This window comes from Metarhizium album (genome assembly GCF_000804445.1).
Source record: "Metarhizium album ARSEF 1941 chromosome Unknown scaffold_14, whole genome shotgun sequence".
Lineage (NCBI taxonomy): Eukaryota > Fungi > Ascomycota > Sordariomycetes > Hypocreales > Clavicipitaceae > Metarhizium > Metarhizium album.
In genome coordinates, this window is record NW_024467588.1 from 568,960 (window position 1) to 593,915 (window position 24,956).

The 24,956-nt window shown below is 51.2% G+C and overlaps 11 protein-coding genes across 11 annotated transcripts; 8 read left to right on the forward strand and 3 right to left on the reverse strand.

The window, feature by feature from the left end:
• Positions 1-1,515: 1,515 nt before the first annotated feature.
• MAM_05622 (uncharacterized protein) lies at positions 1,516-3,046 on the forward strand (the record flags this gene model as incomplete). The annotated part of the gene is made up of 5 exons (XM_040824420.1): positions 1,516-1,714; positions 1,787-1,818; positions 1,923-2,201; positions 2,290-2,957; positions 3,019-3,046. The coding sequence occupies 5 exons, from the start codon at positions 1,516-1,518 to the stop codon at positions 3,044-3,046; spliced, it is 1,206 nt and encodes a 401-aa protein (XP_040677745.1).
• Positions 3,047-3,496: 450 nt separating this feature from the next.
• Positions 3,497-4,751, forward strand: MAM_05623 (threonine dehydratase catabolic; the record flags this gene model as incomplete). Its single annotated transcript, XM_040824421.1, has 2 exons — positions 3,497-3,836; positions 3,952-4,751. 2 exons carry the CDS (start codon positions 3,497-3,499, stop codon positions 4,749-4,751), a joined length of 1,140 nt encoding a protein of 379 aa, XP_040677746.1.
• Positions 4,752-5,899: 1,148 nt separating this feature from the next.
• On the forward strand, positions 5,900-7,417 carry MAM_05624 (Glutamate-5-semialdehyde dehydrogenase; the record flags this gene model as incomplete). The annotated part of the gene is made up of 3 exons (XM_040824422.1): positions 5,900-6,200; positions 6,268-6,429; positions 6,540-7,417. The coding sequence occupies 3 exons, from the start codon at positions 5,900-5,902 to the stop codon at positions 7,415-7,417; spliced, it is 1,341 nt and encodes a 446-aa protein (XP_040677747.1).
• A 329-nt stretch (positions 7,418-7,746) lies between these two features.
• Positions 7,747-9,758, reverse strand: MAM_05625 (replication factor-A protein 1; the record flags this gene model as incomplete). Its single annotated transcript, XM_040824423.1, has 4 exons — positions 7,747-7,843; positions 7,923-9,323; positions 9,378-9,629; positions 9,712-9,758. 4 exons carry the CDS (start codon positions 9,756-9,758, stop codon positions 7,747-7,749), a joined length of 1,797 nt encoding a protein of 598 aa, XP_040677748.1.
• A 580-nt stretch (positions 9,759-10,338) lies between these two features.
• On the forward strand, positions 10,339-11,480 carry MAM_05626 (dienelactone hydrolase; the record flags this gene model as incomplete). Its single annotated transcript, XM_040824424.1, has 4 exons — positions 10,339-10,477; positions 10,537-10,586; positions 10,642-11,311; positions 11,386-11,480. The coding sequence occupies 4 exons, from the start codon at positions 10,339-10,341 to the stop codon at positions 11,478-11,480; spliced, it is 954 nt and encodes a 317-aa protein (XP_040677749.1).
• Positions 11,481-11,597: 117 nt separating this feature from the next.
• Positions 11,598-12,699, reverse strand: MAM_05627 (Alcohol dehydrogenase superfamily, zinc-type; the record flags this gene model as incomplete). Its single annotated transcript, XM_040824425.1, has 2 exons — positions 11,598-12,580; positions 12,687-12,699. The coding sequence occupies 2 exons, from the start codon at positions 12,697-12,699 to the stop codon at positions 11,598-11,600; spliced, it is 996 nt and encodes a 331-aa protein (XP_040677750.1).
• Positions 12,700-13,575: 876 nt separating this feature from the next.
• MAM_05628 (vacuolar protein sorting-associated protein 62) lies at positions 13,576-15,044 on the forward strand (the record flags this gene model as incomplete). Its single annotated transcript, XM_040824426.1, has 5 exons — positions 13,576-13,578; positions 13,629-14,128; positions 14,186-14,303; positions 14,368-14,417; positions 14,498-15,044. The coding sequence occupies 5 exons, from the start codon at positions 13,576-13,578 to the stop codon at positions 15,042-15,044; spliced, it is 1,218 nt and encodes a 405-aa protein (XP_040677751.1).
• A 498-nt stretch (positions 15,045-15,542) lies between these two features.
• On the reverse strand, positions 15,543-15,885 carry MAM_05629 (uncharacterized protein; the record flags this gene model as incomplete). Its single annotated transcript, XM_040824427.1, has 3 exons — positions 15,543-15,576; positions 15,630-15,757; positions 15,832-15,885. 3 exons carry the CDS (start codon positions 15,883-15,885, stop codon positions 15,543-15,545), a joined length of 216 nt encoding a protein of 71 aa, XP_040677752.1.
• A 346-nt stretch (positions 15,886-16,231) lies between these two features.
• On the forward strand, positions 16,232-17,170 carry MAM_05630 (Mitochondrial 18kDa protein; the record flags this gene model as incomplete). Its single annotated transcript, XM_040824428.1, has 2 exons — positions 16,232-16,446; positions 16,504-17,170. 2 exons carry the CDS (start codon positions 16,232-16,234, stop codon positions 17,168-17,170), a joined length of 882 nt encoding a protein of 293 aa, XP_040677753.1.
• Positions 17,171-17,734: 564 nt separating this feature from the next.
• On the forward strand, positions 17,735-18,661 carry MAM_05631 (zinc finger protein; the record flags this gene model as incomplete). Its single annotated transcript, XM_040824429.1, has 1 exon — positions 17,735-18,661. The coding sequence occupies one exon, from the start codon at positions 17,735-17,737 to the stop codon at positions 18,659-18,661; it is 927 nt and encodes a 308-aa protein (XP_040677754.1).
• A 302-nt stretch (positions 18,662-18,963) lies between these two features.
• On the forward strand, positions 18,964-21,810 carry MAM_05632 (Rad4 family protein; the record flags this gene model as incomplete). Its single annotated transcript, XM_040824430.1, has 2 exons — positions 18,964-21,197; positions 21,252-21,810. 2 exons carry the CDS (start codon positions 18,964-18,966, stop codon positions 21,808-21,810), a joined length of 2,793 nt encoding a protein of 930 aa, XP_040677755.1.
• Positions 21,811-24,956: the final 3,146 nt, after the last annotated feature.

Here is a 24,956-nt window from a genome sequence, read left to right on the forward strand (position 1 = left end):
TAAGTATTACTAGTATTAACTATAAACTTAAGAAGAGAAAAGAGGGAAAGGAGAAGCTCTCTATCTCTTCTTTTTCTTTTATTATATATATATAAGTTTAATATGCATTTAAAGTATACTTAATAAGGCACTAATATAGTGCTTTATACCTACTTAAGCCTACAGCTTAAGTCTATTATATACCCTTCGGAAGAAAAACCTACTTGCCTCTATAAAAAATAAAAAAAAGCTAATATAGTATTTATTAGTAATACCCTACAGCTTAAGTCTATTACATACTTTTACTTAATATATTTACTATTAAGCTAAATTTTCTAGTTATTCTAACTGCTTAATTACCTATCTAGTAATATCTATTAGCTATAATAGCAGTAATAGCATTAAAGAAATAAATTTCTTAATCTTAAGAGAGCTTTATCTTTTAATTAGTCTTCTTTCTCTATTATTTATATTATAATTTAATTATTATAATAATACTAGCAGCTGCTGCTAGAAGTATTAATTTCTTGCAGTAGTTTTAATCTCTACTTATATATAATCTCTACAAATACTTATGCTAAATTCTTATATAGCATTATAGAGGTTATTAAAGCTGCTTGTTAAGGACTAGCCTTACAGGCGACTGCATGTAAGCATTACTAGTAAACCTCTTTTCCAGCTATTATATACACATAGGTCCGATGTGCATCCAATAAGTATCCAACAAGTATCCAACAAGTATCCGACAAGGCACTAACACAGTGCCTTGTGACCACTCAAGCCTACAGCTCGAGTCTATTACACTGCTATACTGTAATAGACTAGCCCTATTAGGCCATGGCGGGTGCCAGCCGCAGTCATCCCGGCGATGCCGGACCCCTTGACTATTAGGCTAAAAGGGTACGTAATAAACAAGCTGCCCTAGCTTGCTTAATCTAGCACTATATAGGTCCTAGCACGGGCTATGTCCCCTATTGCACATCGCACATTGCAGTACATCTATTGCATCGCATCACATCTTTAAGGTGAAGCATAGCTCAGACTATAATATATACTTTAGTAAGAGCAGCAAATTTAAGGGCAGATTTAAGGAGTTATAAGAGCTTTTATTAAGTATTATAATATTATTAAAGAAGGAAAAATACTACTGCTTATTAAAAATTTTATATAGCTATAGTATTATTAAAAAATTTATTAATTTTTTATAAAGCTTTTTAGAGTTAAGTAAAGTTACTATACCTTTATACTAAGAATATACTATAGAGCATGGCAGCAGGGCTTGCTGCATAAAAAGTAGGTTACAGCACATACTCCGTACATTGACAGCATCCGCCCCCGAAATCGGCTCAGCCTGCTCCGAGTACGTACTACCTTTCCCCCCCTAGTGAAAAAAAAACCGGCCCCGATCACCATTCCTCCCCAAAAAGCCAAAAGTTAAAGGTCTACAACACTACCTTTCTTGCGTCTGCACCGAAACCTGCCCTCGGCACGCTCTTCAATCCCATTCATCACAGATCTTCCCTCTCCACGTACACAATGGCGTCAAGGGGTTTCTCCAAGTCTTTGCGATTCGCTCGCCAGCTGGCTGCCCCTCGTGTCCAGCAGCGCTCGTACATGGCCGCCAGACAGCTGGTGCGAGCTGCTACTGCTGCTCGCCCTGCCGTTGGTGTTGCTCAGCAGCATTTTCGTGGTGTCAAGACCATCGACTTTGCGGGTCACAAGGAGGATGTCTACGGTGTGTGATTTTCGCAATTCAATTGATGCCGTGGACCGTGGTTGTAAGCTAACCGCAATGTTCCTCGGACAGAGCGCTCCGACTGGCCTCAGGAGAAGCTCCTTGTGAGTCACCGTCCAAGCTGCTTCAGAAGCAGGCGACAATCCATCATGCAACCTTTCGGAGAGGTTCAATTGGCGCATGCATGAAAATTGCTAACTTGCAGTAGGACTACTTCAAGAACGACACCCTGGCCCTCATCGGCTACGGCTCCCAGGGCCACGGACAGGGACTGAACCTGCGCGATAACGGCCTCAACGTCATCGTCGGTGTTCGCAAGAACGGCAAGTCCTGGAAGGATGCTGTTCAGGATGGCTGGGTTCCCGGAAAAAACCTTTTCGAGGTTGACGACGCCATCTCCCGTGGCACCATTGTTATGAACCTTCTCTCCGATGCCGCCCAGTCCGAGACTTGGCCTGCCATCAAGCCCCAGCTAGTTGAAGGCAAGGTAAGCTGCTTAGCTTCCACTGCATATCGCAACTGATGTCAAGGTTGTCAAATGGACTAAAACGTTTATTCTTTGTTTCTCTTGTCAGACTCTCTACTTCTCTCACGGTTTCTCCCCCATATTCAAGGATCTCACCAAGGTCGATGTCCCCAGCAACATCGATGTCATCCTTTGCGCCCCCAAGGGATCTGGCCGCACTGTCCGATCCCTCTTCCGTGAGGGCCGTGGCATCAACTCCTCCTTCGCCGTTTATCAGGATGTCACTGGCAAGGCCAAGGAGAAGGCGATTGCCATGGGTGTTGCTATTGGCTCTGGTTATCTGTACGAGACTACCTTTGAGAAGGAAGTCTACTCTGACCTGTACGGCGAGCGCGGCTGCCTGATGGGTGGTATTCACGGCATGTTCCTCGCGCAGTACGAGGTCCTGCGCGAGCGTGGCCACAGTCCCAGCGAGGCCTTCAACGAGACTGTTGAGGAGGCCACTCAGAGCCTGTACCCCCTGATTGGTGCCAACGGCATGGACTGGATGTATGAGGCCTGCTCCACCACCGCCCGCCGAGGTGCTATTGACTGGACCCCCAAGTTCAAGGATGCCCTGAAGCCCGTCTTCAACAAGCTGTACGACAGCGTCAGGGACGGCACGGAGACTCAGCGATCCCTGGACTACAACAGCCAGGCCGACTACCGCCAGAAGTACGAGGCTGAGATGGAAGAAATCCGAAACCTGGAAATCTGGAGAGCCGGCAAGGCCGTTCGGTAAGTCAACGGGTCTCTTTTTCCGCCGACAGTTGCCGACTAACGCTTTCTTTTTTTGCAGAGCTCTGCGACCCGAAAACCAGAAATAAATCACGGAGATGTCGTTGCCGTTCGATTGTTCACACAAGGGAGTCTTTGGAAAATGGGCTGGCTTGACCTTGAATCCGTACTTGCTACATGACTGCTGAGAGGGAGGGTATTGCTGTGCAGGACTGCGATAGTGAATAAAAGTCTCGAGTATGTGATGTTGGATCTGGTGTTCAACGATGCTGGGTGTATTTGTCTGCGTGTACTTGTTCTGGTGGAGTGGATTGGAAATGCCATGCGCCCTTGGCATGGTGGACGCCGATGGTCGGCGCGGAGGGGCAAACAAAATGGGGCAATCATTTAGTTATGAGTTCCGAGAAAGATTGCTACCATGACTGCGCACCAGCTAAAACCCCATCTCACCTCACCACCTTTATTCCATCCGACCTTGGATACTTGCGTCTCTTAATTCCTCTGGGCTCCCCATCAAGCATACTGTGCGTGAAACCCAAATGGCTGATATATCCACCACACTGCCTCTATCGCGTTCGTCCGTCCTGTCTGCCCACGAGCTTATAAAAGCACACATTTACCGCACCCCCGTGCTCACGAACACGACCCTCTCTACCCTTGCGTCCACGCCGCAGTCTCCCGATGATCTCCAGGGCACCCGTTTTGAGGGCAGGACGCCGGCAAGGCCCAAGATGAGGCTGTGGTTCAAATGCGAGAATTTGCAGAGAGTAGGCGCATTCAAGGTCCGAGGGGCGTTCCACGCGCTGGGCAGGCTGACGATGGAGGAAGGGTGGGCCGAGGGCGGCGGAAAGGAGAGGGGTGTCGTGACGCACAGTTCCGGTGAGCGACGACGAGATGCGCGGTTTTCTCCTTGCCACCCGCACGGCGGCCGGCTTCAGGGGAGGGAGGGAGGGAGGGAGTGCTCGCTTGCTTGCTGACCAGCCAACTCGCGCAGGCAACCACGCGCAGGCGCTCGCCCTGGCAGCGCGCGAGTCGTGCGTCCGGGCGCACATCGTCATGCCCACCGTGTCGGTGCCGCAGAAGGTCGCGGCCACGAGGGGCTACGGCGCGGCCGTCTACTTCAGCGGCAGCACGTCGGTCGAGCGCGAGGCCGTGGCCGACAGGGTGATTTCCGAGACGGGCGCGCGGCTCGTCCCGCCGTACGACCACCCGGACATCATGCTCGGGCAGGGGACCATGGGGATCGAGCTCCAGGAGCAGGTGGCCGAGCTGAAGGCCCGGACGGACCCGTACGCGTCCGCCGGGACCGCGGGCCTGGACGCAATCGTGGCCCCTTGCGGCGGCGGCGGCATGCTCTCGGGCGTGGCGCTCTCCGCGGAGGGAACTGGCGTCCGGGTCTTCGGGGCGGAGCCTAGCTTCCAGGGGGCCGACGACGGCAAGCGCGGCTTCGAGTCGGGCCGGAGGGTGGAGGCTGTGAGCTCGCTCACCCTGGCGGATGGGTTGAGGACGCCCGTGGGCGAGTGGCCGTGGAAAGTGATTTACGAGAGGAGGCTGGTGAGCGGCATGTATAGCGTTACGGAGGAGGAGATCAAGAAGGCCATGAGGCTGGTACTGGAGAGGATGAAGGTGGTGGTGAAGCCGAGCGCCTGCGTCGGCCTGGCGGTTGCCCTGTTTGACGAGGATTTCAGAGCCATGGTGGAGAGGGAGGGAGGCGACACGGGCTGGGACCTGGGTGTGGTTTTTAGTGGTGGGAATGTCGGCGTCGATGCCATTGGGAGCTTGTTTGCTGAGTAGCAGCCGGTGATGGCGGCAAAGGGGGGGGGAGCAGACGAGGCATATTCGTTGTTCACGCGGACGCTCGACATGGCTGAGGGCGCCGGCGACAAGCCTTGCCGACGACAAGATTGCCCACGGGGGCGCCTCTTGGAGGAGATTCACAAACAGACGCACCGCCCGCTCTCTTGGGCGGCGTCCAGGACCAAGCAAGCCACATGTTCTCGCGCACGCGGTCCCCGGGCAGGAGGATGAGCCCGCCGTGCCCGTCGTAGCGATCCGCCCTCCCGGCCTCGCGGGCCATGATGTTGTCGGTCCACCGGCCCGGGCGTGCTCGTGTTTGCTCGAGGGGCGTTTGCTCGCCGGGGGAGCAGCGCGCGGAGGCAAGCCCCTTTCAGTGTCGCAAATGGCTGCCGCATCTCTGTCATTTCGAAAGATGCAAAGGGTGCCTGCTCGTCTGAAGGGCGTTGCAGCTGCGGTTTCTCAATGTCCACCGACATCCCGTCGACGTGGAGGGTTCTGGGGCAGAGGCAGATTGTTCAAGGCGGCGGGGACATCACTCTACACACGGGACCGAGACTACCGGGGAGAAAGAGGAGTCGTGACTGCAACGGAAGGGCGAAGCATTTCCTGGAAGCTGTGTGCTGCAAGGAGAGCATGGTGCACCTCTTTTGTATAACGAGACGCTGCGATGGACACGGGCCGGAGTCGGAGCCCGATCCGGGGCACCTCGAGGCTCGGAGGAGTCGGAGTCGTGGGCATAAGCGGAGCAGAGCAGCCTTGGCCGCTAGCCTGAATTCGGGCTGCGGCGGGTTGAGCCGCCCCTAAAACTCGCACGTCACTTAGCAAACGAGCACGATTGTCGGCCTGTTTGCCGCTTCACACAAAGCTTCTTTGTTTCTGACCGTCAAGTTCCAGCAAGTTGCTGACAAGAGGCCGAAAAGTAAATGCGAATGCGTTGCCGCTTCCATCAAACGACGAGGCCATGGGCGTTCAGCGGCCGGGCACATGGTCATTGACATACCCCACTTGCACTTGCCCTCCAACGTCATCCTTCATCGTGCCTTCCCTCCCACATGTCAGCTGTCAAACGGTGCAAGAAGGCAGGAACGTTCTGACGGCCTCAGTATTCGTCCCCCCAACATCCCCATCCCCATCCCTTCCAGAAAATGTCCCTCACCAGCGCAACGCCAGAGGCCGCGGCCAAGGAGGCAAAGACGGCCTCGTTCGCACTGGCTTCGCTGCCGGCCTCGGCGCGCAACGCAGCCCTCGATGCCATCCACGCCGCCCTCTCCGCTTCCAAACATGACATTCTGGCCGCAAACGCCCGCGACCTCGAGCTCGCCAAAAAGGCCGCGGTCGACGGCGCCCTCGGCGAGGCCCTCGTCTCCAGACTGGACCTCGCCAAAAAGGGCAAGTGGGAGGACATGCTGAAGGGCATCTTGGACGTTCGGGATTTGGAAGACCCAGGTACGTCATGCGCCTGCTGATCCTCGGCCAAACAAAGGTTGTAGGCAGCTGTCTAACCTCTTCGCAGTCGGCAATATTCAATTGCGCACAAGGCTCGACGACGACTTCATCCTCGAGCGGGTTTCCTGTCCCATTGGTGTGATTCTCATCATCTTCGAGGCACGTCCCGAGGTCATTGCCAATATTGCCAGTCTGGCTGTCAAATCTGGAAACGCTGCCATTCTCAAGGGTACGCTCTGGGTCAAAACATCTCTCTACCCCCCCTCTTCTCTGTTTCTCACCCATGTGCACATACATATCCAATACCAAACAAAAGGCACCGCTGATGAAGAGATCCAGGTGGCAAGGAGTCCACCGAGTCATTCGTCGCCATTTCAAAGGTCATTTCGTCGGCCCTCGAATGGACAGAGGTCCCCAACGGAGCGATCCAACTCGTCACCACCCGCGACGCAATCGCCCAGCTTCTCGCCCAGGACCGCTACATCGATCTCGTTATCCCCCGCGGATCCAACGAGCTCGTCCGTTACATCAAGGAATCGACCAAGATCCCCGTGCTCGGGCACGCAGACGGCCTCTGCTCAATCTACCTGACCGCCACTGCTGACCCCAAAAAGGCAATCACCGCCATCGTCGATGCCAAGACGAGTTATCCCGCCGGGTGCAACAGCCTCGAGACCCTGCTCGTCCAAGACACCGCTCTCGACACCTCGTTCCCCGGGGTGGCCGCCGCCCTCGCAGCCAAGGGCGTGTCGTTACGCTGCGACCCCGCCAGCAAGGCTGCCCTGGCGTCCCTGGCCGACGCCGACGTCAAGGCCGCGACCGATGCCGACTTTGATACTGAATTCCTGAGCTTGACCCTCGCTGTAAAGACTGTATCGAGTGTTGACCAGGCCATTGAGCACATCAACACCCACGGCTCGCACCACACCGACTCCATCCTCACGGCGCATGCTGCCGAGGCCGAGCGCTTCATGAACCAGGTTGATTCTGCAGGCGTGTACTGGAACGCCTCGACGCGCGTAGCGGACGGCATGCGGTACGGTTTCGGCACAGAAGTCGGCATCAGCACCAACAAGATTCATGCGCGTGGGCCTGTTGGTCTCGAGGGCTTGACCATCTACAAGTACAAGATCAGAGGGGACTACCAGGCCACGGCTGACTATGGTGACGGAGAGGGCAAGCGGCCGTGGAAGCATGAGAAGCTGCCTATTGAATGAGTCAATGACATCAGAACAATACCCATACCCACACTGAGCCCGCATAGAGATGAATGCCGACATGCAAACAAAGTAAAGAGAAACCAAACGTCACCTACATCAGGAGTTCAAGACGTGATGTATACCGTAGAAAAATTTGTCAGAATTGCAAGATCCCTGTTCAACCCGTAAAATCAAGCAAAGCAGTCCATGCACAATCCGACAGCCGCCTCTTGGCAAATCTTCGCTCTCGATTACACGCCGCTTACATTGCCCGACACCCATTTCTTCACAACTGCCAAGTGCACATGTTCATAATGATGGTCCAATCCACCCGCATAGGGTCCTGCTCAGGCATTCATGTCATACTGCTTAATCAGCTCGGCTAGCTTGTTGCCCTCGCTCTTGAAATCCAGCAACGACGCACTCATTACTTGATATCGCACCCTGGCCGACGGAAAATTTTAGCCTCAAGTCTTGTGCGGACAGGGGATACTCCACGGTGCAAAAAGATGACGGTACATACCTCTGCGTGTCACCAAAGTTGTCCATCTTGGCTCGACACCTGAAGTTCAACTTCTTGCAATTCACCGCCTCAAATGCCGCCATGAACTTGGCGTCGTCGTTCTCCTTGAGCTCCATGAGCTGGTTGGCCGACATGCCAAAGATGGCTTCGCCCGTCTCGTTGAAGCAGTTGAGCCACTGGTGGCTCGTGTGGTCTGCTACGTTGAGCGACACGATGTAACGGTAATCGGGGCGCTCGTGTGACAAGCTGCACTTCTCGCAGTACCAGCCGTCTCCGGTCTGGACAACCTTCTTGTTGCAGCCTTCCTTGGAGCAGGCGGGGTAGCAGAAGTTGTCTTGCTTGACAAAGACGATCGTGGCCTTGATGGCGTAGTAGGCGGGGGCGTCCATGCCGAGATTCTCGTCCTTGACCTGGGAGATGGTCTTGTTCTCGTCTTTGCGGCCCGCGGCGTTGCCCATGCTCGCCAGGTTCTGGTGCGTGGCGAAGTTGTCTGTTCGGCCGGAGGAATCGTACCAGCCCTTGAGGCGGTGGGCGTCGGGGATGTCCGGGTCGACCGTCATGGTGCCCGAGGATAGGAGGCTGAGGCTCTTGCCGCCAAAGTCGGAGACCTTGGTGCCCTTGAAAGCGACTACCGATTGGGGGTTGGCGTCAAAAGAGTTGGCTGTCTTGCCCCAGACGGTTACGCGGACAGAGTAGCCCGTGTCGTCGACCAGAGTGAGTTCTCGCTTCTGGAAGGGCTTGCCCGACGACTTGGATGTGATTTCGCTGACTTCGCCAACATCCTTCAAAACGCCAATCACGTCTACAGTGTTGTCCTTTTCGACATTTTGTAGCTCCTGGATGGTGCAGAAGTTGAAGCGGACCTGGGGCACGTCCGCCTGAACCTCGGCCTTTTCGATTCTCGTGTCTCGCTCGAATGTGATTTCGTAATCGTTTGGTAGGTTGGAGAATTGCTTCTTTGCCAGATTGACGCGACAGGGGCTGGAGATGTAGTATACAGAGCCTTCTTGGAGCAGGTCGTAAAACGCGTCGCACTGGTCGTTGAAACCGGTGGCCTTGATCTCGCCACTGTTGTCGAGGAGGTTCACGCTGAAGAGCTTGCCCTCTCCCGTGGGCTTATGCCATGTCTTGATATCCGACTTCATTGTGACTCGCGCCTTGATTGTCCACTTGTGCTGGAAAGGTGAGAGACCCTCGATTGGGTAGATGTTGCCGTTGTCATGAGCCGCTGGCCTTGAAGGCATAGGCTGGTGCTTGCTCTCCTCCTTCTTGTTTCCGTAAAAGTCATTACTAGCGATGGTCTGGTTCTTGGCCTCATTGGTCTCGACGGCCGTTGGGCTGCCAACCTTTTCTTGCACGCCGAGGGACTCGATGACCTCGAGGTCGATGATGACGAGAATGCTGGCTGCAGTTAGGCACACAGTAAAGCTTCATCTCCCGAGTGAGTCGACGCACTTTTTTCCTTTCAAATTCTGGGGGTTGTACTGCTTGACGCGAGCGAAGCTGCCTCGAACAAGTTTTTCATCGTGAATGACGTGATTTGCCTGCGTTGCAAGCATGGCCTGTACATAGTGGTCGCCGTCGCTCATGACCAGTCTGTATCGCTCACCTCCAGTGGCGGAAGGACCCATAGGCTTGACTTGGAGGCACTGCATGACAGGGACGGGAAAAAGCTTCGTCGCTTTATCGATATCATTGAAGATGACACTAGGGCCAAGGTTAACAACCTATTGTGTCCATGCCGAGGCCGTCCCCCGATGGCAGATGGGGTGCAGGCAGACAGACGTACTCAAGGCAACCCCTTGATAGGGCAGATGCGGCAGACGCGGCGTCCATGATGGCTGGATGAGTTCGAATTGACGATGTAGACTTGCTTGCGCTCGTCTCGGCGAAAGTTTGCGAAGGTGAGGGGCGGACATGTGTGAATTCCACATGTCGCGACGCGTCGCACCGCGTGTAGCGGAATTTAATGGCCCCGCAGGCAGGAGCTGCGGCCGCATAGACAAGCGCTATCTAGTCGGCACCTGTCCGGGGTGGCGGGTGGCGGCCGGTCCTGCAAACGGCTTCTGGTCACTCCGCGTTCCCAAGTTGGAACCGTCATTATCTGGACCGGCATTGCTCCGACAACTATGTTTCTATGCTGTTGTTTCTGGCCTATGTTGGCGTATGTAGCTTCTGATTGACACAATGCGACTTTTTTCCCGTAGCTGTCAAGTGCCTTGTTGACGCAGCTACCATCCTCAACACGACGTCGAGCTTGTTTTGCACAGCCCACTTCTGCTTCCCTAACTACTCCCACTTGCCAAGTGCGCAGCGCAGCTCGGCACTAAGTAGGCTGGCTACAAGCTTTCATTGTGCAACCTTGCCTTGCCCACGGTCGCAATACTTGCACTTTTGGATTTTCCAGCTACCCATCATGACTGAAGTCGACGTCGCCACCAAAGCTCCTGAGAGCGACGCTCAGGGGCCGCAGACTGAACAGACGCCGGACATCATCACCCCTGCAGAAACGCCAGTTCAGACTGGAGCGCATTGCGTCACCGACCGCCCAACCCGTGAGTATAACGTGTCTGGTGTGGAATTCTCCATGTGTCGCTGCTAACCTGGCCTCCAGCTAGCGGACAGTCGTCGACCGGCGAGATCATTAAACTGAACGACATTGACGTAGGCACCCAGCTACACCAAGCCATATCCGTTACCTTTCTAAACTCGTTGGCAGGTCTACATTTCCAAACCAGCCGACTACCCCCATGCCCCCTCAAAGCTCCTCCTTCTCCTCAGTGGCGGCACTGGAATCAACTCAGTCAACAACCAAATTCAAGCCGATAAATTCGCTTCAGCGGGCTACCTGGTACTGATGCCAGACCTCTTCGCCGGCGACAGCGCCCCCATATCCACCGCCATCTCCGACGACTCCTCCTCCGTCATTGGGCAAGTCAAACTGCAGGCCGTCGGGGTCGTCAAGTCTTTCTTTATCGACATGTGGCTGGCCCGAATCACCCCGGACAAGGTTATGCCCATTTTGCACAAGGTCATTGAAGCCGCTCAAGACCAGTATGCAGACGCCATTAAGAACGGGGAGGGGATATACGCAGTCGGCTACTGCGTTGGCGGGCGATTCATCCTCCTGCTGGCTCAGGAGACCGAGGAACAGGGCAGCGATGAGGAGACAGCAGCGTTGAAGAGCGGTCCATATATCAAAGCAGGAGCTGTGGCGCATGCTGCGTCTGTGACGCCAGATGATTTCAAAAATTTAAAGGCGCCGCTGAGTTTTGTGTGTGTTGAGGACGACAACCTGTTCCCAGACGACGTGAGGAAGGCGGGTGAAGATGCCATGTCCCGAGCCGATCTCGAGCACGAGGTACAGGTCTATCCTGGCGTCCCACACGGTAAGCCCTTCTTTTCTTGCTGTGATTTTTTTTCTCCGTCCGACCCTTGGTGTTTCCGTGCTCACCAAGCCTAGGTTTTGCTGTAGTTGGCGCATATGCAGATGGCGCCATTACCGAAGCGCAAACGACTGCGTATGAACAAATGTTGAAATGGATAAATGAACACTGATGCCGATAAAGACGAGTGATGAGTCCAGGAGACTTTTTTTTTTTTTTTTTTTTTTAAAAATCTGGTCATTTCAAACTCCTTTTTGGCCCTTGTTTCCTTGAAGAGAATCAATCATGCCTAGGAAATCGTGCATACAATCTTGCCTGTATTCTTCGCGTCCTCCATGTACTTGTGTGCCTCCTGAATCTCCTCCCACGGCATCACCTTGTCCACAATGATCTTGAGCTTGCCAGACGCAAACTCGGGGCAGTACGTCTCCAGTCGGTCCCTCAACTCGCCCTGATACTGCTCGTCCCGGCTGCGCAGCGTGCTGCCCTCGATGCGAATCCGCTTGTAGAGGATCTGCGAAATATCCGCACAGGGCACCTTGCCACCGCTCAGCGTTCCCAGCAGCACGATCCTGGCGTCCCTCGCCGCCACATCCAAGTTCTTCTGGAAGTAGTCGGCCCCGACAAAATCAACAATGTAATCCACGCCCCTACCGCCCGTCTTGTCCTTGATCTCCTTGACCCAGTCCGTGGTCTTGTAGTTGAAGGCTGCCGCAGCACCAATCTCCCGCGTGACAAAGGCGCACTTGTCGTCCGATCCTGCCGTCGCATACACCGCGGATGCCCCCGACGCCCTGGACAGCTGGATGCCGGCGATGGACACGCCCGAGGCGCCGGCGTGCCACAGAATAGACTTGCCCCTTTCGAACCCCAGCACCATGTGCAGCGCCTGCGTGGCGGTAATCCAAGCCTCGGGGACGGCGGCCGCCTGCTCAAAGCTCATGTGGCCCGGCTTCTGCAGCAGCATCCTGGAGCTGACGGCAACGCACTCGGCGTAGGCGCCGCCGTAGGCCAGCCCGAGCACCTCGTCGCCGGCCTGGAAGCCCCCGTGATCCCCGGGGCCAAGGGACTCGATGGTGCCGCTGAACTCCACGCCCAGTGTGGCGGGGGCTTGCGGCGGGAGCGGGTACATGCCACGCCGTTGGACAATGTCCATGCGGTTGATGCCGAATGCCTTGATTTTGACAATGGCCTGGCCGTGGCTGGCGGTTGGCTTGGGCGTTTGTGGGTTGATGAAGAGGGCATCTCGTTCGCCTCTGCCGCCTTTGATGTCTGGTGAGAGTGGGACGGGTCAGACGTTTACGTTTCTCGTTGCATCGCTGGTGTAGCCTCTTTTTTTTTTTTCTGTGTCTTTTCCTTTAGGGCAGGGAAGACGGACCAACCGCTTTCATTGTCGACATGTCTATTCCTTGTTTATCTGTGCGGCAATTTTGAGTCGGGTTTGGAGGACCCACGGTGTGCAGACGAGGGAGTTGGACCAAGATGCTTTTCTTCCTTCTGAGTGTGGTGTGCGTGTGCGTGTGCGTGTGCGTGTCTGTTACCGAAGAGGTTGCAATGATGATTCATTTCAGGTAGTTATTTGGAGATCCGTTGATGGCTAAGCGCAATTACTAATGCCACCAGACTCGATCCGGCTGCGTCAAGTGTGCGTCAATCGTTCTTGGGTGCTTGGGACCTGCAACGGTAGCGGTTGTAGCCGTTGGGCAGGACTAAGTCTAGAGTCTAGGGCGAGGCATTCATGGCGGGAGACTGCGTGTGTTCGCGTCAAGGACTCACGGGCATACATACGCGCTTCAACGTGGTGTCGATGAAACAAAGAATCCGTCTCGGCGGTCACGAGATCAAGGGCTCAACTCAACGACCGTGCTGAGGCCTTGACTTGCGCCGCCGACTCCCGACCATGGAGAACTGAAAACAACGGCTGCTGCTCGGATGGCCTTGAGGAAGTGCTATAACTTATAACTTATTACCATGGGCAGTCGATCCGACGCTGACGTTGGCGCAGCCCGCTTCCTCCTTGAATTTCCTCCCAACCGTCAACGTCTTCCCGGTCTCTCCACCTCCTGCTAAATCCTCGCTTTGGGGTGCCAGCCGAAGACCGCACATGGCCCGTCAACACTTGTTCACCACGCCGCTCTGCTTCCTGAACCTCATCCTAGCGCTTTTTTCGCCCTTTCTGCCGGTGCTTTCCGAGCCGATAATACAAAGGCCGACGTCGTCGATGCTCAGCGGGTCAAATAGTACCGTGCCGGATTATGTCAAGCGTCATGGTATGAGTCCGCCCTGTTGGCCAGAGCAGGTTCACGACCGATGCGCATAGGCATACCGTTGCCCTCTGCCCTCGCCTATCTGCCTTCAAGCCGAGGCTAATATTTGCCATTCGTGCAACTTCACAGCGCCGCTAATCTGGCTACACTCGGAGGACCCGTTCCGCCCGGCAGACCTGCTCCAACACATCCGTCACACGACGCCCACGGTCAACCAAGTGCCCGTCTCTGGCCTGCCACATCTCCATCTGAACAACCTCGCCCTACTGAACAACGTGAGCAGCGGCCAGGTTGCCTTGACCTCCAATGACGATGTCACAGCTTTGCCCGACTGGCTGTTCGGGGAGCCGCCAGATGCCTCGGGCAGGATTGTGAATGCTACACCCTGTGTTGTGATTCTAGTTGAACAGAGCCCCCGAGATGTCGATGCTTTCTTCTTCTACTTCTACTCGTACGACCGAGGCGCAAACATCACGCAGGTACTGGAGCCGCTTAACCGCTTGATAGAGGATACAGAGCACGGGATGCATTTCGGAGACCACGTTGGAGATTGGTGAGCGTTCTTCTGTCTTGCGTGCTTGACGACTCATCCTGATGTGCCGTTGCAAAGGGAACATAACATGATCCGTTTCCGTGATGGAAAGCCGAATGGCATCTACTACAGTCAGCACTCGGGCGGTGCTGCGTATGACTGGGATCACGAGCAGCTTTCCATGAAGGACGGACGGGTGCGTGGGCAGATGACACATTGCGAGCCTTACTGATATCATCTAACTCTGGCCTGTACTGTAGCCTCTTGTCTTTAGCGCATACGGCTCCCACGCAAACTATGCCTCATCCGGGTTGGTCGCATCTCCTTTCCACAACCCTAGGACTATTCCCCCATGTCTGTTGACGCCGATCTCTAATTATCGCCGTGTAGAGATCATGTTCATGACACAGTATTGGTGGATTACTGCAACGCCGGCCAACTCTGGGACCCAACTCTTTCAGCGTATTTTTATCACCTCGAACCTACCAATTTCACCCTGACGCGCCTTTTCCCTGCTCCGCCCAGCCTCCCCGCCCCTGCCGACCTCACCTCATTCTTCTACTATACTGGAATCTGGGGTGATGCCCAATATCCAGATGACCATCCCCAGCAGAAGACCGTGCCATACTTTGGCCTGAAACGATTCGTGTCTGGGCCACAGGGCCCGATCGCGAAGCAACTTGTGCGGAAAGGACTGTTCCCCGACCAACGAGCGAGGAAGCCGTGGTTACAATGGGTTGTCGGTGTCTTCATGTCATGGTACCCTTGCTGTATACGTGGATGGAGGAAATGGGTGTCCATGACAGTCGTTGTAGGGTCTGCGATATTTTTGGCATTTGGAGTGAAGCACACGGTGAAAAGTTATAGAAAGAAAGGATACAAAAGGATAGAGACGGACATACCGTTAGAAGACTTGGTCCACAGAGAAAGAATATAGAGACTCTGCACCACACCGGAGCTGGCTAAAAGACGGCCAAGGCGAATTGTCATGTTTGAGTGCACGCTCCAAATTCACCAGAATAGTCCGTAGCACTCCCAGCATGATCAACGGTGCGCGTAGCCGCAAAGACAGCTCCCCGGCGTCATTATATGCACATGTACTGAACGCACTACTTCTACGTAATTGACATGATACTAGGGTGTGTGTGCCCTTGCCAGATACGGCATGCCACGGAGGCGGGCGGTCACTACGCCTACGCATGGCCGGCCGAAGCAAAGGGTGTTCACTTGGCACGAAGCCGTTCCGTCGACATGTACAATTGTGCAATTCTCAACGCGGCTCCCTGGATATAGGTCGCACTGGCCGAGCACAAGTGGTTCGAGGCGCAACTGCCAACTGCGCTTGTCAATTCTAAACGGTCAACCTATACGGAGGTACATGTACACGGTTCGCGGCCAACAGCATTCTGTGCATCTCTCAGTGCTGTGTCCCTTTTTAGTGCTTCTTCTCCTGGTCCTCCATGAACTTTCTGTAGCTTGGTTAGCCGCTGGGTCGTCGGGACTGGTCGACGGAACAACGCACTTGATGAAGTCAGCCTCGTCGGAGCTGGAGGCGTTGATCGGGGGAGTCGCGGCGGCGGTCGGTTTCTTAGGGCCAGAGACGGAATAGTAGGCGCCGCCGAAAAGGGTACCGAGGATGGCCATGGCCAGCTGTGAGCAAGTTAGTTGATGGCGGTTCCGGGTCGACGGTGTCTGGAGCGTTAGGCTGGGGACAAAAAACGAACGTAGTGGCCGCCGACTTGCCGGCCAGCAATGTTGTAGGTTGCGACTCCGGCCATTGTGACAACGAGATTGTGTGACGGAGAATTGGACAGCGCGAATTGGTGATTGTGAGCGAGGTACAAGTCGGCCGCTCGAGTTCGCTCCAGGGATTTACGTTGCTGGCTAAAGAGCGACTGTGGACGGCTAAAGTCCGGCTACGCTGCAGCTGCACCGGCGGTGGTGGGAAGACGACGTCACCGGGGCAGCCAGCCGGCTCTGCGGGTGATCCCGGTCGCGCCTTCCATCGCCAACCTCCAAGATTGAACGACGGGCAAAGCCTCGAGACTTTGATTCCTGCTTGAAAGCCCATATGTAGTAAAATCTCCCTTTCTCGAACCGGTACGCACGACTTCGCCATACGCTATGCCTTGGTGGGGGAAATCGAAGGAGCCCAAGGAACCTACGGAACCTGCGGCACCCAGAGCTGAGCCATCGCCAGACGCCAACGGCAGGCAACGGGAGCAAGTTTTCGACCCAGACAAGCTTCCACCAAGACAAAAGCTGCCTAAGCGGCTTCAAAGCATTATTGAAAAGTCGGATCAAGACAGCCGCTTCTTCGATGACGTAATTGATGGATAGTAAGCTCTGAGCATGCGACCTTGTTGCCATGCGCGCGCGTGCTAATCATTGTAAAGTGCCCCGGCTACTACCGACACAAATTTACGATATGCTGCCTATGCCAGCAGGTTTCGGACTATACTTCTCTCTGCGCATCGCTACGTTGCATATACATCCGATATTGGAGAATCATTCCGACCAGTAGCACATCCTCATATCGTCCGCGCTGCATATGGTATTTCTTGGCTTTATATTCTGGGCGATGTGTCTCATGAAGGATACCGGGCGTACTGGCACAACCAGCGCGTTTTGAACCCGCAACTTTGCTTATCACCTCACCAGCAAAAGGTTACGGGGCTGCCGGCTGAGAATGGTTTAAAACTTGAACCTGGCGTTGTTAGTCCTTTGGAGGACTGGCGAACTGTCATGGTCCAAAGAGCAATCTTCCAAAGTATTGCCAGTATGGGTCTTCCCGCATTTACAATCCACAGTGTCGTCAGATATTCTGGGAGGGCTCTGAAGAATGCGAAAAACGCCACTATTCGCACTTGGGGACCTATCGGCCTGGGCTTGTCTGTAGTTCCCTTCCTGCCCAGACTGTTCGACGAGCCGGTTGAGAACGCTGTAGAATGGGTATTCCACAGGGGTTTCGAAGCTGTTGGTGGCCAGAAATACGTGGGATCTGCGCCGTCTACAGGGCGGGAGGATATGCTCAATAAACCGATCAAGCCGAAGACGGAATGAAGAAATGATTCTGCGCCCAATATTATGGGCCTTTCTTGGGTTGGGGGGGGGGGGGGGAGGTGGACTCCTTGGTGCTGTGCTGAAACCAATCATTGTACATCTACTGTAGTTGAATCGACCCCATCACAATTCATGCCGCGGATATGTCAGAGAGCAGCGGCTGTTCGAGAAAGATACCCGTAACCGGCCTGCACGGAATGCGAACATGTGCATTACCCATAGAAAATGAACGGGGTCGACGCTGGAGTCGTATTTCCAGCTCGCCGGTGCAAATGATCTCGCTGCGAAAATTGAACAGAGTCAGTCTAGACCAAGGCCAAAGCGCTTGGTAGTTGAGGCGAGGTGCAAGCGCCAGTGCGGAAGGTACGTAAGCGCGGCTTGGCCCGTCGCGCCTTCCATAAGCTTCTTTCGCCTCTCAAAACCAAAGGCTCACACACTGCACATATGACCTCAGCCGCCACCAGCCTGGAGCTCTGACGACGCTCGGTCTGCCTGGCCACAGGTCACCTAATCTCTCTTTGTCTGTACTTATATATCTACCTTGTCACTCTGCCTTCTGCCATCATGCTGCCGTCGTCGGATTCCTCTGCTCAGGAAACGAGCTACATCATGAGAGACGAAGCCGACGCTACGTTAGTCGGCAAGCATTGCCAATACGAATACTGCAATCAACTCGACTTCCTGCCCTTCCTTTGCCAGTCCTGCAGCAAGACCTTTTGCCTAGATCATAGAACAGAGTCATCACACAAATGCGCAAACCCCGGAGCGTGGGCGGAATGGAAGAGACAGGTCAACTTGGCCAAGCCATCTATTGGCCAAGGCAAGCCTTTACGGGATACGGTATCCGAAAAGCCCTGCGCGTCGCCAGAATGCAAGACCGTCGTGGGCACGTCTTTGACCCCCGGGGTGCACTGCGACTCCTGCAATCGCGACTACTGCTTGAAGCACAGATTAAAGGAGGATCACAACTGCAAGAATTTGGTACCCGTCGGCGCCCGGCCGATGCAGATCGACGTCGCGCAAAAGACCCGCTCGGCGCTTGACAGGCTGAGAGCTTGGAGTTCAGCCAAGAAGGAACAGGCCGGCAGGGCGCTACCGAAACCAAAACCTAGCTCTGCTGCGGCTAGAGTAGTGGCCACCAAGAAGCTCAAAGAGACGGCAAGGGGCGACAAGAAAATCGCAGAGGAGAAGCGCATCTATCTGTACGTTGAGGCTGAGGCAGAAACGGCCAAAGCCAAACTGCCCAAGGGCGATTTCTTCTTCTCCAAAGACTGGGTCGTCGGTCGCCTGCTGGACCAGGCAGCAACTGGTTTGCAGGTCCAAAATGTGAACAACCAGAGCTCCCATGAGAAGGACAAGCTCCGTGTATTTCATGTGGAGGGAGGGAGAATTTTGGATTACGGCGAAAAGATTGGATCAGTATTGCAGAGCGGGAACACTGTTGTCTTGCTGAGGGGCGTAGGACCGCCGGCTGACCTGATAGAAGTGTGAGGCAGCTTGCCTCGCAACATTTTGGCGAACAAATCGATGGGAGAGTTTGAGCAACGTGCGCATCCAGAACAAGCTCCCATGTAATATTGATTATGATGTCAGAATTTTTATTAGAATACATGTCAAGCAATGAGACCAAGTGTTTGGCCCAATGTCCAAATGGCGCAAAGCCTAAGTGTGTCACGTGTTCTCGTGATTTTATGACGGAGTGAGTGCATTTGCCTCGCCAGAGATGATGAACCCTCATCCGTCACGCTCGCTTCCCAACTTCAGAATGCGTTTCTCCGGAAGCTCGAATCCAGATGCCTCCCCATATTCCGCGCAAGCGATTGCGCGGCTCGCCCGGTAGAGAGGAGTCCAAGTCTGGAGCGGGCGCAAAGAAAGCCGCCAAGCCCAGTAAGCCAAAGTCCACGCTGTACGACGACTTGGACGCGACTACGACGTCGGGCTCGGCAAAGATCTCCGAATCATTATTCAACAGCCTGGACGATGACAGCGACAGTTCCTTGTCTTCCTTTTCCGATGAGGACTTCCAAGATGTGCCCCTCGCAAAGCGACCCAAGGTCAACCCGGACTCCTCGGAAGCCGAGGACGAGGACGAGGACGAGGGCGTCGAATTCGAGGATGTCAAGGCTCCGGCTCAGGCCGATTCGACAGTTCCAATCGTCTCCGGAGACCTTGAGCTAACCCTCAACAAAGACGCTCGACTGTCATTGACAAACGCGTTCGGAGACAAGAAAGGGCCGTCAAAACTTGAGCGAAAGGTGCGGAATGCTACACACAGCCTCCATGTTCTGTTCCTCCTTTGGCACAATGCTCTTCGAAATTCATGGTTGTGCGACCCCGAAGTCCAGGCCATCATGATCTCTCATCTGCCGCCTAAGATGTGGCATGAGGTCGAGCGTTGGAGGCACAGCTCGGGTCTCATCAAGGGATCTCCACTACGAGAACTCTCTATCCGCAGAGCCAAGAAGAGTACGAAAGACACAGCAAAGGAGAGTAAATCTCGTGATTGGGGAAAAGCAGCAAAACGACTCGAAGAAGGCGCTGTCGACATGAGCCATGGCGATCCTTTGTTCAGGTTAATGCAATCGTTGGCTTCGTGGTGGAAACAACGGTTTAAGATCACGGCCCCCGGACTAAGGAAATGGGGCTACATGTCATTAGAGAGACTGGACAGGCTGACAAAGGCACATAAAGACGAATATGCCGACTGCAATCGCTTTGGAGAGAGAGTAGCAAATCTAAATGATTTCCGGCAGTGTGCTTCGAAGTGCGAAGGGAGCAGGGATATCGGGGCGCAGCTGTTTACCGGGCTACTGCGAGGTATTGGACTCGAGGCCAGAATGGTTGCTAGTTTACAGCCCTTGGGTTTTGGCTGGAATCGCTTGGAGGATGCGGATCCAGAGCCTGAGTTGGCAGAACTGGGCTTGAAAGTTTTAAAACCGGCAAACCCCACGGCCAAGGCAACTGTAGAGAAGACGAACAAGACCAAAGACACATGTGCGGCAAATCGTTCGAGACGACAGCCTGCAAGGCGTTCCGCGGCCGCGATTGAGATCAGCTCAGACGAGATGGATGAGTTACAAAGAGAGTGCAGCGACAGCGACGATGAGGCGGTTGTGGTCATGCAGGTCACTCCGAGGAATCTCAAAGCACCTGCTAGCAAATTTGACTCGGATCTGGAGTATCCCCATTACTGGACGGAAGTTCTTTCGCCAGTGGCGAACAAATATCTGTCCGTTGATCCAATTGTGAAGAGCATCATCGCAACGAATCGCGAACTTACTGAGGCGTTTGAGCCTCGGGGCCAAAAGGCAGACAAGGCTCGGCAAGTCATGGCTTATGTTGTTGGATACTCTCCCGACGGGACAGCAAAGGACGTTACTGTCAGATATTTGAAAAGGCAGGTGATTCCTGGCAGGACAAAGGGCATGCGACTGCCGATAGAAAAGGTGCCGATCTACAACCGCCATGGCAAAGTGAAGCGTCATGAAGAGTTTGACTGGTTCAAGTCTGCCATGTCGGGATACAGGAGAGGAAGAAAAGCCTTTCCAATCACCGAAATAGATGATGATGAAGATTCAAATGACCTGAAGCCGGCGATGCCGAGAAAGAAGGAGGTGAAAGAAGGCGAAGAGACTCTTCAGTATTACAAACAATCTAAAGAGTTTGTGCTCGAAAGACATTTGAAGCGGGAAGAGGCTCTGAAACGAGACGCTCTGCCTGTCAAACGTTTCAAGAACAAGGCGAAGGGGACCAAGACAGAAGAAGAAGGTGTTTATCTGCGATCAGATATTCTTCAGGTCAAGAGTGCGGAGACTTGGCACAAACAGGGACGCGCTCCTCTCGCAGGAGAGCAGCCGCTGAAACGAGTTCCGTACCGCGCAGCAACAACCAATCGACGGAGAGAAATCCTCGAGGCCGAGGCTGCTACTGGTCAAAAGGTTCTGCAGGGATTGTACAGCTACGAGCAGACGGATTGGATCATTCCGCCTCCTATCAGGAACGGGGTCATTCCGAAGAACGAATATGGGTAGGTCATCATAACGTTCAACACCTTTGATGTGGTGTTCTGACCAATTTTCAGGAACATCGATCTCTTTGTCGAGCACATGTTGCCCAAAGGCGCCGCGCATGTCCCGTACAGAGGAGCTGTGAAGGTATGCAAACGACTCAAAATCGACTTCGCCGAGGCGGTTGTCGACTTTGAGTTTGGGCACCGGATGGCTGTTCCTGTTATCCAAGGCGTTGTTATTGCGGAGGAGTATCACGACGAAGTCATGGCCGAGCTTGAAAAGGACGAGGCAGAGCGCCGGAGAAAGGAGGATGAGAAACGGCGCAAAGCTGCTTTGCGGCAGTGGCGGAAATTCATCATGGGGCTGAGAATTGTCGAGAGGATTCGACAGGAATACGGTGAGGTTGATGAGAGCGTATCGGTATTTGGGCACAGTAGAGGACCTGCCTTGAAACCACACGCACTTGGTGCGGTTGAAACCCGGGAAGAAGACATGGCGGGTGGATTCCTTCCAGAAGGTTTCGAGGAGGAACACGAAGAAGAACAGCGTCATACATCCAGTTTCTTTCCAGTTGGGGACGATGGAGATGATGCTGGCGACGATGCAGGCCTGACTATCGAGCATCATTGAGCATAGCCTAGTCAGAGACATATTGGGACGTGAAGATCTGCCCAGGAGGGGCGATGGGATCCTGGACATATACCCATGAATCATGATGAGCTTATTGGGAGAAAATATAGTGGTGAGGACAAGGTGCACTGCAATCTCGCATAACTCGTGCGAGTCGGACAAGACTCAACCGAAATTTGTGCCAAGCTTGCAACAGCACGACCATCCTCTCCCAATCACCTGCCCTTTCCGAACATTTCATGCCATTTACCTCTACTTCCCGTATCCGCAAGCTTATCCTGCCGTGCAGGCTTCTCAGGAGCAACATCAAGCTCCACTGTCTCGTGAATTGTCGATATGACAGCCAGTTCTTGGTCGGGGGAGTCCGGAGAACAGGAAGATGCCAGGAGAAAGAGGCCATTAGAGGTGTTTTTCTGGCGAAGGTTATATGCTGTCGTGTCGGGCGTGCGGAGCACGGCTGAACCGTCTGAGGATTCAAGTGTGAGGCTGTCATGGAGCGGTTAGAGAGAAAACGAGAGCGAGTCGGATGGCTGAGACTGACACTGGCGCCGTATCGGACTCGAGCAGGTTTACTAGATGGGGCGGAAGTTCAAGGAGGCGGTAGCCTGAGTTGTCTGGATTGTGGACCAGTTTTATGCCCTGACTCTGGCTAGACATTGTGGTGGTAGATAGAAGTGACGGGGACGGTGCCTGGTTGTGCTCATGTTAGAGGCCCGGACGTCATGAAGGTGTGTGAGACGGGGGATACCAGCGGCAAAGAGGTGGAGATAACGTGTGAAGTCAGGTACAGTAAACCAGGTCTATAACGATAACCTTCGTGAGCAATTTTTCATCGTTATAACCTGACTACAGGGATTATATTGTTAAGATGCAACTACTCTTTTAGGAAAGGTCTCTATATAGCTCTACTTTTATTAGTAAGATAAAGCTAATAAAGCTTAATAAAGCTTAATAAGAGATTTTAAAGGTAAGGTAGTATATAATTATAAACTTATATATATTAATAAGCAATATTTATAAGAAAAATTGCTATAAATTAGAAGTTACTTTTATATATATAATATATAGAAAAGGTACTTTACGCCTAGGCGTGTGTGCTGAATCGCTATAGCAGGGGATCGTTATAAACCTGCTTTACTGTACAGTAAACCGGGTCTATAACGACATCCTTTGTGAGGCTTTTTTTATCGTTAAGATGCGACTATTGTAGGGCTTAAATTTACTAGGAAAATTACACCTAGCGAGATTTAGCCCTACTATAAGGAAATCTAGCTCTACTATAAGGAAATTCAGCTCTTATAGTGGGGCCTTATAACAATAAAATATATAGTGACTAAGCAAATGTCGGCTAATTAAGGGACTCTTTATAATATAATAGATAATAGATATAGCTTATATAATTTAGTTAATTACTAAGCATAGAATAATAGAGATTCTTAAAGTATAATAGAAGGGACTTATAGTATAGTATAAAATTATGTATAATAGTGTGTATTAAAGAGTATAGTTATAAAGGCTTAATTTCCTCTTTATTTAGTTAAAGAAAAAAAGAGTTATTTATAGGTAAATTCTATAGTAAAGCTGCTAAATTAAGTATAGCTAGTAGCTTAAAATAACTCTAGTAGCTGTTTTCTTCTATAGAGTAAATTAGCCTTTATAGCTTATTAGTCTTTTTATTAAATTCTAGCTAGTATTTCTCTTTTAATCTTAATTATATATATAAAGAAATATAAGTATAAAGTATATTAAATTCTTATATACAAAATATATATAAATGTTTCTTATAGGCAATTTATATACTGTAGTTATTTTCCTTATTTTTATAAGTTGTTTTTTATAGTAAGTAGTATTTACTATTAATATACTTTCTTAGATATATATTAAATATAGCTAGGTAAGTTATAATAAGTAGATAATTATAAATAAAAAATAAAAGATAAAGTAATAAGTAATAAAGATAAATAAAATAAGTAAAAAGATAAATAATAAATAGATATAAATAGATAAAAAAGTAGATATAGCTTATATAGCTAATTTATTAAATTTTTAATAGCTTCTTTAGCTAAAATAAAGCCTTTAATATTAAAGAAGCTTAGCTATTATTTAAAATTATAGAATTTTTACTTTATAAAGAGTTTTATAAAGCTATTAGTAAGTATTTCTAAGGTTTTTAAGTATTTTATAATAAATTTTTTAGAGCTTTAGAGTTACATACTAGGGAGCTATAGATCTAGCTAGATCTAACTATATTCTGCAGCTAATTTAGGTTAACACTAAATTAAATAATAAGCCTCTAGCGTTTATAAAGTACTTATAGAAAAAGCTTAATAAGAAATTAGCTAAAGTAGAGGCTAACTAAAAGCTTATAAAAGACTTCTTATAAATATTTTTATCTACTTACTAGCTAAAGTAGCTAAATATATTTATTTTCTAGCTTAGTTTTAAACTACTAAAGTAGTTATCTTCTATAAGCCTAAAAAAATACTTATAGACTTAAAGTAGACTAAAGAGTAGTACTTTATATTACTACTTAATATTATAAGTAAAGTATTAAAAGCTATAATAGTAGCTTAAATTATAGATATTACTAAGGTAGAAAGTATACTACTAAATATATAGATAAATAATAAAGCTAATAAGTTAATAAAAGTTATATTAAGAGTAGTTACTAAAGTAGTAAAGATAGCTTAAAGCTAGTATAGTATTACCTTACTATTATAACTAAATATTAGTAAAGTATTTAATATAGTTAGCTACTTAAAGCTACTTACTATATTACTTAAAGTAGAAGTACTAAAATAGCTTATAGCTTATATTTAAGCTATTATTAACTTAAAAATAAGCTAGTCTCTACTTTAGTAAATAAATATTAAGAGTATATTAAATTCTAGTAAAAATACTATAAAGCTTGCCTTTATTACTTATTCTCTTTCCTCTATATATTATACTACTATATACTTAGCTTTAAGTAGCTAATATAACTATAGTAGTAAGATTTATAAATAATATAAATATTTTAGTATTTAGAAGAAATATAAAGTAAACTTAAAGGCAGCTTAAAAGTACTTAAAATATATATATAGCTTAAGTAAGAAAAGTAGAGGTTAAATTTAACTTAATAAAAAGTAAGCTACTATACTTAAGCT